Raw genomic sequence first — 13664 nt, forward strand, 5'->3', positions numbered from 1 at the left:
CTCATCAACGGTCACTTCAGGATTGAAATGGAGGCTCAATCACAAGCGCAGGGCAAAGCACCCGATATGCCCTTAAAGGAACAGTTACGCAATAATAAGTTCATTAATAATAATAATAATAATAATAATAATAATAATAATAATAATAATAATCACATCGTGTTTCGTGTTCCAAACCCATATTACTTTGTAATTTGGGGAAATTTTTACCCCAATACAATGAAATTAAAATAGCTTATTTTGTGTTCTGTGCTATAGACCCATTAAAATCCATAGCTTTGGGTGAAGAACAACCAAACTAGTGCATGATCAAATCGATTTAAAATATTAGGCAGCTTTCAAATAAAATATGGCGCCTCTGATGAATAAATGATGACAAAATGTTCTTTTCATTTTAGATTTCCATTACACTCGTCACTGTTGCCCTTGAGATAGATACACAATAAATGCTTCAGATGAACTGTCCCAGCATTGTTAAATTACTTTACATACAGCCTGCCTTAGTAAAATATAAACTAGCCTATATAATAGCTACGTAAGATAACATTAGACTCAAATATCAGTTACATTATTTCTCATTGACCCCTAAAGTTATATTTTATCTGAGATGTAGGCTATATTTTTTATATGGATTTTACACCAGTAGCTCCTCTCGGTATTACAATTATGATTAAATGAAAGACTTGTTTAGGCATTTCATTCATTCATCTCAGACTAAATCTAACTTTAGGGGTCAATGAGAAATAATGTAACTGATATGTTTGAGTCTAATGTTATCTTACGTAGCCTATTACTTTTTACAGAAGTCCACTTGTTGTGTGGTATTGATTGAAGACCCGCCAGAGGGCGCTGTTTGTGTGCTTCTGCAGTGATCATGTGTGGGCGGCCTCTACGCAATAATAAGGTACCGTGTTCAGACCTAAACAAATGCTGTACTAGCACTAGTAGACGATTTGCATAAAATAATATGCATTGCAGCATGATAAGTAATGCAAGTCCATACAGTTTAGATGTAGCCTACTTCTGTGCATAAATCATGATAAGTCCTGCCCTCTCACCAGCTCCATTAATACATCTTCAAGTTGTAGTAAAAACTGTAAACAATCTTAACTCAGGAATAATCAGGTTCTCACGCTGATGTCCTCCTTGTAATCATAATACTGTCTTTTAGGCAGCACGCACTGGATCAGACAAGCTAAAAATAGATTTTTTGACCCCATTCGCAGTCAGTAGTGCCAGAAGCTTTCTGCATTTCCTATTGCGCTCTGTTAAAATAACTAACACTTTGATTGTATGTACAGTGGGTTGAGTTAAATTAAACACATGAATTACAGATCCAATTTCCTATCAAAGGTTTCACTGATAACTTTCACGGATAAGACAAGACATCCGGCATTTCCTGCAATCAAGTTTATTCATTCAACATTTCACATTACAAATACTTTAAGCATTCTGTTATAAATATTTAACCGCAAATAATCAAGACTCAACTACCAAAGCACATGTATGTCTAAATGATATTTTTTTTCTTTACATAACTCCATGTGGATGTAAAATATAAAAATTAAAACTTTTAAATGACATAGCAAAAAAATTGTTCCTCTTATAAAAATCTATTGATAAATACACCTTCCCATACAGTTATAAACTATGTCAATTTAAATAAGCAGTTACATAGAGAATTTTCTGATATTTTTTTCTTATCCTTCTGTAGGCATGAAGCACACTATAGTGATTATTAAAACTAGAAAATCTAATAAGTGTACTGATCAAAAACTATAATCAAAATGACAATTATTACATTCCAATTAAAAATATATCAGTAAATGGTTGAAACATTATTCACTTAGTATTTACATTGTAGTCACAGTAGCATGAACTCAAGTAGGAAAATATGTGAATACGTAAAAGTAAAAACACCTATAATTTCAGTGGTATTTTTTTTTCTTTCTGTATAAATCAGAGAATAATAAAGGTTATAATAGCTGAAGGAGAGTTTGTGAGGTGATGCATGTTGAAAGTGGTGGATTTGCACACAAGTAGTTATATTAGAAGTACAATGTAAAGGTCTCTGGGAAAACGTATTGCACAGATCTCACTGTCAATATTTTGAAAGTGTATTCAAGTAAACCCTGAATCAATTTATGACTAAATCACCCTCTTGTATGCTTCTTTTTGTCAACTAGTAAAAACGGTAAAAATGGGGTATGCACAGTTTGTGCATGGGTAAGGTACATAACTCTGAAACAAAACCACCATTAAAGCAAGAGAAAATAATTAAACCCTAACTTCTTAATTTAGCTCATGCATACCTAATGAATAAATTAACCTTGTTGCTTGCCTCTCAGAATTATACATAACAGTAAACATTGATATTTCAATATGGAACATTCATCATTGTGATACACGTTGCATCCTAACATTTCTCTAATTTACATGGTTAATTATTTTATTTTCTACAGCCAATAATGAGGGAGGTCATCATCATTCTCATAACTGATAGAGGGCAGGTACTGGATAGGTATATATTTCTACATGTAGCACACAATTTAAGGAATTTGTGTCATGCTAGATTCAATATTTACTTTGTCCATTAAGATAGAAAAGAACACTGTTTGCATTTTGCAAATATTAGATATTAGTTTGAACAATACAGTCACCTAAATATATATATATATATGTGTGTGTGTGACGATCTAGGGATTTCAGAACGTAAATACATAAAAACCTAAACAAAATTATATTAGCTTTTTTTCTTTTCCTTAAGGTATGCTTGCATTATAACCAGATCTCTTAGTAACAAAAAGTACAAAATCTATATTCAACAAGTGAAAAAAAAAAAAAGTTATCACAAAAGGACTTTCCATTTGTGGAAAAAAGTGACTTGAAAAACAATATTTAGAAAAGTAGTGCATAATGGTTTTACGTCCATGACAAAATAATTAGCTATAAAACACAGTACAAAAATCAGCAGACCATGTAAAAAATAATATTTGTTTTTCAAATTCTTTGAAATGTGCTCAGCTACTGCAATGCTCAGTTAGAACACCAATTAACCCATGGCAAAACCCATGCAGTAAAACACTATCAATGCAAAACATGGTAATTCCTCATTAGCAAATACTACAACATTGAGTTAGCTTTTAGCACAAAATCCCTGACAAATGAGCCAAAGTTACTGCCATAACCATTACAAGAATCATAAACACTTAAGTGAATAGAATTCTTTTTTTTTTTTCTTTTTTTTAAATCCATTAAACCAATTATGCTTTTAAGCTTTCTATTCATTGTATCATAGACAGTAGGACATCTCTAAGGCTCATCTTTGGTTTGCCTGACCAAAAACCTGTGTATCAAGCACAACAAACAGTCACATCCTGCATTATCACCGCATCTCTGCTGTTCTTAGTTCTTGCCCTTTAGCCTTAAGTCTTATGCTTGATTTGATTAAGTAATAGGTAACTTGGATGTAGTTTAATAGCAATCTTTACAGAATGGGTTACATTACTCTAAAGGAACTACTTTTTTGGCTAAATCACAAAGATTTGCCTTACACGTGAGAACTAGTCCATATAATCCATTCCAGAATAGGTTGCGGCCTCTTGTTAGTTGTTACTGTGCATTTGAAAGGAGTAACTATGATTCCACATTTGCCATGCAACCAGTTAAGATTAGTCAGTGAAATAGCAAACCTCAACATTAAAGTCATATAAATGAGGCTTGAACCCTTACATTGTTAGCCTCAGTGTATAGCCTTCAACAGATTCAAGTGAAAATGTGACCCATTACAAACAGAAGATGACGCTCCAAGAGAATAAAGATAGAACAGTAATTCAAGTCAGGCTAAACATCTATATATATATATATTTTTTTTTTAAATCTAATGCATTCAAGTCTTCATGCGCACCAATGTAGCTTTTCAACAAAAATCAGGATTACACCATTTTCTTTTAGCATTCTCTTCTGCAAAAAAAAAATAATAAAAAAAATTAAAAACTTAAGAATAAATACAATTTTAGACTTAAAAAAGAACTAAATAAAAAGGACTTAGCAAAATGAAAAGTGCATGAATATGAATAGCACAGCCTTGGCCTCCCAGATCAGTTCCAGCGGAAGGAGATGTGGCGAGGCCGGTCTCCTCCCTCCTTCACTAGAGGCTTGTGAAACTCCCGTCCGGCACGCGAGTGAATGGCTGCCCAGCAGTATTCACAGTAGTACTGAAGACAAGTGACATTAGCGCAGAAGAACGGAGCAAACTTGCCCCCACAACGCGTGCCCTGACACTCATCACACAGCTGGTCATCCAGTACATATGGCTTCACTTCCACCTGGGAAAGGTAGACACTTTTAGCTTAGCACATGTGACGGTAGGCTGGCCTTGACCATGAAGAACAAAAGAATTAGGACCATAAACCATTTAAACAAATAAGGCAAAGAGCCCAACATTATTGTAGTATGCAGTAAATCAGATCTCCATTTTCATTTATAAAACTTAATGTCATTTGACTAGCTAAAGAACTTAGGGCTAGATTTACTAACAGCTTGCGCCAGCGCAAACCATCTTTTGGTGTTAATAAACTACTTACTAAGACACGCAGTGAAAAATTAGCGCTGAAAAGGCGTGGACAGTTCGTTTTGTGCCTGACCTTATTGCATATTCATCTGTAGGAGTTTCCTTTTCAGGCTCAAAATTGATGTGAGGAGGGTGATGAATCATGCAAGGTGATTTACAAAGGTTTGCGCTCGTCAACGTACTGGTGCATGTCTTAAACCAGACGCTACCTGGAAGATTGCGTTGGTCATTCTGGAAATGATCTGACTGTGTCTGTCTCTTTAATTTGCACGTTGTCGGTAGATCACGCACAGAACTTTCCACTCCCATCAGCGCTGTTTTGGAACCGCGCTCTCATGCTAATTGGCTCTGTTTAGTAAATCTGCCCCTTACAGCTTAAGTGTGCACTCCATGTTGAATTTAGACTGCAGACTTAAATGTCAACCATTTTGCGAAAAAAAAAGACAGTTCACAAGAGAAATCGAGGGCCATATAAAAACTCCTGCCGGCCTGCAGGTGAAGAGCCCTGCTATGCATAGTGCTGACATTTGATATATGGAAGAGCTAAAGAACGAGGTTGACTATATCAGTTTACATATACATTACTTAAAGCTCCAACCCCCACTCACCCGTTTATCGATCTCTCCGTGTTGCAGTTGCACAAAGCGAGCGCTGATAGCAGCAATGTAGCTCTGTTGATTGGAGAAGGCCACCCGTCCAGCTCCTTTAGGATACTTCAGCTCAGGGTCAGTGTCAATGCCAGCATAACACACCCCGCCGTACAGTCGGTCCATAATCATTGCGAGCTCCACTGTCATGGGGTAACACATCAATTTAAAAATAAATAATAATAAATGAAAAGAAATAATAATAATTTAAAAGAGGGCTTGCATAAACACTCTCATGCTCAAGACATCATATTGCAACATGCTTGTATTCTGTAGCATCAAGTTTAAGTTAGAGTAAACCCTGTGCTAGATGATTCTAACATCACACTGTAAATAATCTACAAAGACCTTATTGTATATTTACTGTGATGACTAAACAGATTTAAAAAATAAAATAATTTATGGGCTCATCTCAAAGCCAAACAAACCAGCTCGTAGAGGTCGTGGAACTCCCCCAACAAAGATAGTTTTCCTGGGGTCAAGGGGCTGAGAGCCATCCATCACAAAGTCACTGTCGTTCAAATTCCAGGGTCGTATCTGGACCTAAAGTTACACAATAAACATAACAGAATCATTGACTTGTCATACAGTGTTTCTACGAAATTCCACTGGTTTTGGTAACAGTGTTGGAGCAGGTTTATGATTAACTTTAAACTGCTCTCCTAATTTCTCATGACTTGCATGAGAGCTTAAGAATAAAATCACACAGGAACAGCAGACATACAGGCTTCTCATGAGTTCGCCTGCCCATCCAGTCCTGATGGCTAATGGTAAACAAACTTGGCTTGCGGTCTTCAAAGGAAGCTCGAACCCGAGGCTCGAGCTCCGAGCTAAACCCCCAATAATGATACTATGTAGAAGAATGAGAGAAATAGAGGAGGAGAAGGGATGCCGGAAGAATTGTTGTTAGAAATAGCACAATGACTGCTGCTTATATACGCTTGTAATGTCGATTGACAGGACTGAATGACTGGGCTCCTCATGAACCTACATTAGGAACTTCATTTAATATCTTACTGGTTTGTCTTTGATTGTAGGGCTAGAGACACAGAGATAGAGCTTCCCATCCTCTTCCATACAGGCGTCAATCAGTGCCTGGACTGAGCTCTCGTCTTGAAACAGGAGGAAGGCATAACCTGGAAGACAACAGGTTCACTGAGGGTATGCATGCAAGAAGCATCTAGCACAGGGATGTCCAATCCTGCTCCTGGAGGGCCGCTGTCCTGCAGAGTTTAGCTCCAACCCCAATTAAACACACCTGAACCAGATAATCAAGGTCTTACAAGGCATTCTAGAAACTTCCAGGTAGGTGTGTTGAGGCAGGCTAGAGCTAAACTCTGCAGGACAGTGGCCCTCCAGGACTGAGTTTGGACATCCCTGATCTAGCACTTTCAGTAACCTTCACCTGTAGCCTTTGCTTAGGGCCCACTGATATTCATCTTAAGCTTGGCTTTAAACAATGGTTTGCATCTAAGCTCCCTCGTAGAATTCCAGAATTAATCAGCTAAAATGAGAGAAGCTGATCTCTGCACGACTCATTTCTTAATAAATGTAGAGTTTTTGCACTCTGAAACTAACCTTTCGGTGGAAAATAAGATTTGCTTTCTGCTTTGTGTGGCCAGTCCACAAACAAATGTCCGAAGCGTCGGAAACTGGCAGTGATCTCGTCTGAAATTGTATACATATGACATGTAAGTTGTTGTTTTTGCTCATTTTACTAAAACCTGAAGAGCAACCCTTCTTATCCCTTAGTACCTTCATCTATGTCTGGAGGTAGACCACCAACAAAGACCTTGCGAGAATATCGCTCAATGCGTTCACCATTCTGGTGAGGGAAATTGTGTGGTGAGCCCAGTCCACTCAGACTCTGATCAGACCTCTCATCCTCTCCGTAACTCCGCTCATCCTCCATGGGAAACAACGATGAGTGACCTGTCACACAATAGTCCCAAAGGCAATTTAGTGGAACTAATTCTGAAGTCACCTAACAAACCTTTATAGAAAAGCTGCTGTAGATTATGTAGAGAAGCAATTAACAGGGTTCCTACACAGTTTGGAAAAGTAATTTCCAGGTCCGGAAAGGTATGGAAAAAAGAAAACGGAAGATGGCAAAATATTTGTTTCCCTTTTTCAGTTTTCTGAAATATGAATAAATAATAAATAAATGTATAACACAAGCAGTGTGATTTCATGGCAAACGTTTAATGACCGTTAAATTAATTCAAGGCGGACATTTTGATTGCGCAAAATTGTTTGGCTTTATCATAAGCGAGTCTCTTTTGAATTTCACTAAATGAATGTGCATGTGCCACTTGAACCAGCAACAGATAAAGGGGCAAACGATCATTTAAATAAGAACGTACTTTGTTGTTTGGTGATCGTTCAACATGAAACCATGATTACAATATCAAACCGAGGTAAATATATGCAGTAGGGTTGGGATTTTTCCATATTTATATGGATTTCCGTATTTTCAGACCGGAAAAGCGTGACCTTCATGAACTGAAACCATGAAGAGACCCTAAACAATTACTAAAACTGCAAAAGGTTACTTTTTCTAATACATTTATTTCATGCACAGATTGCTTCTGACAGCGCTGCACGCTGGGTTTAAAGTGCCAAATGCGAGTTAAAAATCACATTACTCGCCAGTTGCCCGGTAACTATGAATTTTGACAATGCATGGTTGTGTGAATGTGATATGTCTTAGTGCGATTATCAAATCGTAAAGGTTGTAATGTAAATTTATTAATATATTAGTCGTGCTGCACGTTTCAGAGCAAAGCCAAAGTGCATCACTGTGTTCATTTTTAGTTTCAATTTACAGTAAATGCTACTCTGCAAGTGCTGTGTGTTTGAGTAATTAAGAATTTGCATTTGGCAACGCAACATGCGAAAACCATCAACCCAAATTCGTAATGTCAACAAATCGTTGACAAACCCTGCGGGTTTCCGCCAAAATAAAAACTCAATGGTTTAACAATTGAAAGCAAAGAAATTAGGACAACCATAAATGTTACAATTGTCATTGTTGTTTTGTAAAATAAAATAAACAAAAATGATCATACCAATTATTATTGTTGTCAATATTATTAATAATAATAAAAATAATAATAATAATAATAATAATAATAATAATAAATAAAAATAACAATAAAACTACAAATAATAACAATTCAATACCTTTTAAAGACTGTATTATAATGTTTTTGTTACTATGATTATTAAATTCTTGATTTTTTTTATTTTACAGTAGTTTAATTTTGCAATAGTAAGATATTTCTTTATGAATTTAATAAAATAGATGATAATAATAATAATAATAATAATAATAATAATAATAATAATGAACAATAAACAATAATGATGTATGAACCATTTATGTTAAATATGGTCGAAGTTTGGAAATTTGAGTATGATAAGAATGGAATTTAGAAATGGAAAATGTGTAGGAACCCTGAATTAACACCCGTCTTCATTTGAATACAATGAAAGATCACAGTTTCTAAACAACAGAGTACAGAAACCTTGCCTGGCAACCAACACAATTTAACACAAAGGCATGTTGTAACTTGAAAATCAATTACATGAACCAAGAGACAAAGTATAAATACACTATCAAGATCTTTACCTCGTCGCCTCCCGTAATTCCTTGCTGCATGTGAAATAAGACAGAATAAACTTGAGCAAAGACTTAGACATTGCAATCAGATGCTATCGGACTAAAACACTGTTGATAAAAATGGAGGATTTGTGTATTAAATGCACAATAGCACATACAGTTAGTAGACATCAGTCCACAGGTATTGGAAAGCAGTAGGTAGACTACATCACTGAGAACAAGCAAACACTGAACCATCATTTGGTTTACCACATTTGTGCTATTCAAATATATATAATTAAATCCTATATTTGTAAGAATTATTAATGTTACACTTCACCTCGATTTAAAAAAAAAAAAAAAAAAAAAAAAAAAAGATGTAATGTGAACAACTAAACCAATTCTGTGCAAAAACTACATATCAAACTCTCCAGTGTTTGTCCTAGATAAGCCTTCAAATCCTGAAGGGAACTTAGGTGATCTCCATGTCCCTTCATTCAATATATTCTGTGGCTGTACATTCTGAAACACTCATCCTATGGCAACAATAAATCACAAATCCCAAACAGATTCCAAAACTAAACTTAGAACTGGGTTGTGTATGTGGGAACGCAGGAAAACGTTAGTATGGGGGACAGTCATATCTGTTATGACAAGAATGGAAATAACATGAGTTAGGCTATACATTTTTTACTTTGGTTGGGGAATACAAATGTGGAGTTTTGGAGAAATCAAGCATTATAATACAGCAGATGAAAAACAACACATGACCTGATGCAATAAATATACAAAAGTGCATTAAAAAAACCAGCATGCATGATGCTGCAAATATAGCCTAAGCATCAAAGCCAAGTAAACTGGCTATATTTGGTTATTTTGAGAAAGAATCTATAAAATACATTTAAATTCACAGCCATGCATTTAAATAGGCTATATTACGTGTTTGCTATGAATAACACTGAGTCATAAACTCAAGTGTAAACTAGTAAATAGATTTTCTGTGATGATTAATCATCAAATTTAGTGGTTTTTACTTGCAAAAGATACTCAAACGCTTTCAGACTCATGTGAGGCAGGATCTGTAATGGCAGTGAGTAATGTACCTTTCAAGGAATCCTGCTCGGCTCTCATGATGTCGATCAGAGAGTTCTCTAGAGAGTGCATGCTGAAACCATCAAAGGACCGACTGCGCTCCTGCAAAAACGACAAGGGAGATGTGATTAGGCCCTGTCATTCTGTTTGAAAAGTAATAAATGGGTTTTATAAAATAACGCAGACAAAGTTCTATTTAAGCGATATCAACAGTTTCTGAAACTCATCCTGCTGGCACATTCACATAATTTTGTTTTGAAAAATGCAGATGATATATGTTATGCCACCCATGCACCACATTAACACACACAGACTGACACAGTTGGGCACTTGATGTGTACACCAATAGTGCCATTAGATAATGAATACACCAATCAAGGATTCCTAAGGCTACAGAGACCTAAAGAAAAAGTAATTCTCTGTGTAACAAGTCTGATCGCTTGCAAAAGAACCCATGTTGTTTCGCAATTCAAAAATGTACATGGCGTCTGTAGTCACCTGATTTATTTGGATGAAATGCACTATAACCCGTGTGTGTTTTAGCACAACAATCCTGTGCTTACCAACAGAAAAGCCTTACAAACAATACATGGTTTGTTCTTGGTATTAGGCTACGAACTGAGCAGGGAGGACACACTGAGCATGTGAAACAGTGAGTGTTTTCACAGTTACCACTGTGGTTATAACAACATACAGTTCAGACTGCTAACAAGTAAATCATTAAAATGATACAAATTCTGCTCTAAAACAAGTAAAATTCAAATCACAAGGTATTGTCATTGGTATCCAATCATCTGCTGGTCTTCCAGTTACTAAATCAATGATAGATACGAAAAGAATAAGAATAGCCTGATAGAACAAAATCCCTGCTATTTATGAATGTTAATATTGTGTTGACATAAGTGGATGAATGAGTATCAGAGTTTCCAGTTCCCCTCATGTTGCCTGTGTGCCCGTCCCCTGATTTTGACTCACTCAACATGTCTTTTTATATCATTGACAATAACAGCTTGCAGAAGTGGAACGACAGCACTGCATTGCTCATCTGAGCTTTGATCTATCACATTTATCTAACAAACAGGCCACGAGTGCTTCGTCACTATCAGATTAGATTAAGCCAAAGGGAGCAAATGCAGAAAGAAAAAAGAAAAAGAAAAAAATTCTCATGTCATCTAATCTTCAGTACACATCTTTGCAACCATATTACCTCTAAACATGTTCCTCCATCTAAATCATCAATAGCTAAAAAAAAAAATTAAGAGAGACTGGGCTTTAGTTACCTGAAATGGAAAGATGCTATCATTGCGATTTATGGTGTCCTCCATCCAGGGTTTAGTGTTGAAGCCGGAATTGTTGCGGGGATACTTTTGCGTTGGTGTCTGGTTATTTGGGAAAGACTTCTTTAAAGGCGAAATCGAGTTGAGGGGATTGACCCCTCCATTCAGCCCTCTTCGATACTCCCGTCCCTGAGAGCTTCCCCAGCCTCCGTACCCTCCACCGGGGCTCCATGAAGTTGAAGATGGAGTGGAAGAGGGGCTCTGATAGCTTCCCCAAGGTGATGGGGGCTTGCTCAAGTTATTCCCTAAATGGGGCAGCTGGTTGAAAGCAGCACTGCGGTGGGAAAAGGGAGGCGGATGGGGGCTGGGTGAGGACCTGCGGTGCTGATTATGAGGGTGCTGGAAGTGGGGATGATGAGATGGATGGTGCTGAGATAGTGGCCCTATCTGGTGGGAGAAATTCCCCCCGAATCCTGTATTGGTGTGATGAGAGAAACTCTGAAATAGCAGCGGAGGAGGAGCATTGTTAGTAGTAGCGGCCTGGTTGAAAAAGCCGACCTCTTCAATCAAGGTGGAGGGGTTAGGCGGCATAGCAGTGGACCAGCTGCTGAAGCCAGTGAGGGACGATGAAGAAGAGCTACTGGACTGTGCTAAAGTACCAATACCGGACGTCTCGTGATAGTCAAAGCCTGATAACACTGGAGACTCAAGCCGCAGCGCCTCTTTTCCGTTAGCGTTCTCCATGGTCCCCTTCTCCAGCTGATTCTCCTCTGGCATGGCGTTGTCCAAATCTGATATGATTCCTGGTGCTTCTTGGTGACCCGGTGGAGAGAGCGTTTGCTTGTCTTGTCCATCCTGGCTCTCCAGTTGCGGCTGCGAAGCCTTGGACGTCTCAGACTCCAAAACATCATCTTGCATGTTAGAGTGGGTCGTCACAGCTGGGAAAAGCCAAGCGGATCCAACACTTCCACCATTGGTAGTGTTGTTGTTGCTGATGAAAGCTGGAGGGCTTGGAGGAGCGGTCTGGTGGTGGACCGTATGCTGCAGGTGTGGATGTATTCTTACTGGAAAAACTGATTTGTTAGCAGCGTTGTTTTTAACCAGAAAGCCGTAATCCCCCATTTATGTAGCTTAATCGAGTAAATCTTCACTTGTGCGTAATTCCCTCAGTTTCTCTTAATACCCTTGTGTGTGTGTGTGAGAGAGAGAGAGATGAAAAATATTTAGAATACTAAACAGCTAATGAATCAAGTCATCCACCCATTATACAATACATTCAAATAATATGCAGTTTCTATTACTGTTTTACACTAACGACCTTTGCCGTCATTCACAGACACACACAGTACTGATCTATCATGGATTTAATGATGGAATGGATTTTAATCTTAATGAAATCAAGAGTAAAAGACGCTGCAGAGAGAAACGCCGTGGGGAGCCGTTGATTTAATCGACATTTCTTCTAAGCAAAACGGGGTCGCCTTTAAACACATCACGACATGTCATCATGACACACACAGGCCACCTTATCTAATAATTCCGCACGCCCGCTGATGGAGGATTTTCACGTACGCATTTAAAGCATTGTCATCGCAAATGTTTCAAGATAATGCAAATGACCTACCGGCGTTCTTCCTTATTTCAGCAATGACCTCCTCTCTCTCAGCCATTTAAATACAGGAAAATGTTGATGACGTTTCAGTCTATGTGCTATAGACCGGGGCAGTGTTCTTCCCCCCCCCAGTCCAAATTTTACCTTATAAATTCTCGAATTTACATTGACGCGTCGATTAAATCCCACGGTTGTGATGCCAAACGCTACTCGGTGAATTTCTGATACATTTGCTTCATAAGCAACGCTAAATTACTTCAGATCCCGCACTGCAAACGACAGCGTTCGTGTTCTGGTTTCTTAATGACACCGTGCATCGCAGTCGGCGTTTTAATAAAGACAGCGGTTAAAAACGTCCACGCGTCTTCGTCGGCCAACCATTTACACTCGACACATTTTGGCTGTTTTTGCTAAAGATTTTTTTCAGAATCGACACTGAGAATGATACAGGTTTTCTTACGTTTCCAAGTTGCAAGGACGTGCTGCAGATGACCATGGTTTGTGAGTGTTGCATCTGACCAACCAATCCAGTTGAACTTCCGTCTTTAACCCCGCCCTTGTATAGCAGAATCTCCGCCCTGGTTTGAGGAAACGCGGCATTTGATTGGACCCGAGAATCCCAATCACACCTCTTTCTCAACCAGTTACCTTCTATCACCGATAGAAGGGTGACTGTACCTGCCCAGAATGTAAATATCCCATAGAACCGGCTTTGAAATGTTTAAATATTTGCTGTCTAGACTGCGTCTTAGATCGACATATAAATAACAATTAATAAATATATATACATGAAAGAGCAGCTTCTGTAATTATTATGACGGGTTGCCACATAGGTCTGAATATCAGAGAGAAATAGGAGATG

The 13664-nt window shown here is 37.8% G+C and overlaps 1 protein-coding gene across 2 annotated transcripts; it reads right to left on the reverse strand.

The window, feature by feature from the left end:
- Positions 1–3247: 3247 nt before the first annotated feature.
- Positions 3248–13334, reverse strand: cpeb4a (cytoplasmic polyadenylation element binding protein 4a). Of its 2 annotated transcripts, XM_079891681.1 has the most exons (10): positions 13263–13334; positions 11194–12374; positions 9925–10015; positions 8852–8875; positions 6976–7152; positions 6799–6888; positions 6238–6356; positions 5649–5763; positions 5182–5363; positions 3248–4328 (listed from the first exon to the last, which is right to left on the reverse strand). In XM_079891681.1, exons 2-10 carry the CDS (start codon positions 12310–12312, stop codon positions 4101–4103), a joined length of 2145 nt encoding a protein of 714 aa, XP_079747807.1. In that variant the 5' UTR covers positions 12313–12374; positions 13263–13334; the 3' UTR covers positions 3248–4100. The 2 variants fall into 2 exon arrangements, with proteins under 2 accessions (XP_079747807.1, XP_079747808.1); XM_079891682.1 differs by lacking the exon at positions 8852–8875.
- Between the last annotated feature and the right edge of the window lie 330 nt (positions 13335–13664).

The sequence above is a fragment of the Squalius cephalus genome (assembly GCF_949319135.1).
Source record: "Squalius cephalus genome assembly, chromosome: 14".
Lineage (NCBI taxonomy): Eukaryota > Metazoa > Chordata > Actinopteri > Cypriniformes > Leuciscidae > Squalius > Squalius cephalus.

Excerpts from the sequence above, each read along its gene's own strand:
- cpeb4a (XM_079891681.1), bottom strand. The coding sequence starts at position 12,312 with ATGGGGGATTACGGCTTTCTGGTTAAAAACAACGCTGCTAACAAATCA. Across the intron at positions 8,876-9,924 it reads CGAGCAGGATTCCTTGAAAG|CAAGGAATTACGGGAGGCGA; the intron begins GTACATTACTCA and ends TTTCACATGCAG. Across the intron at positions 6,889-6,975 it reads ACCTCCAGACATAGATGAAG|ACGAGATCACTGCCAGTTTC; the intron begins GTACTAAGGGAT and ends ATACAATTTCAG.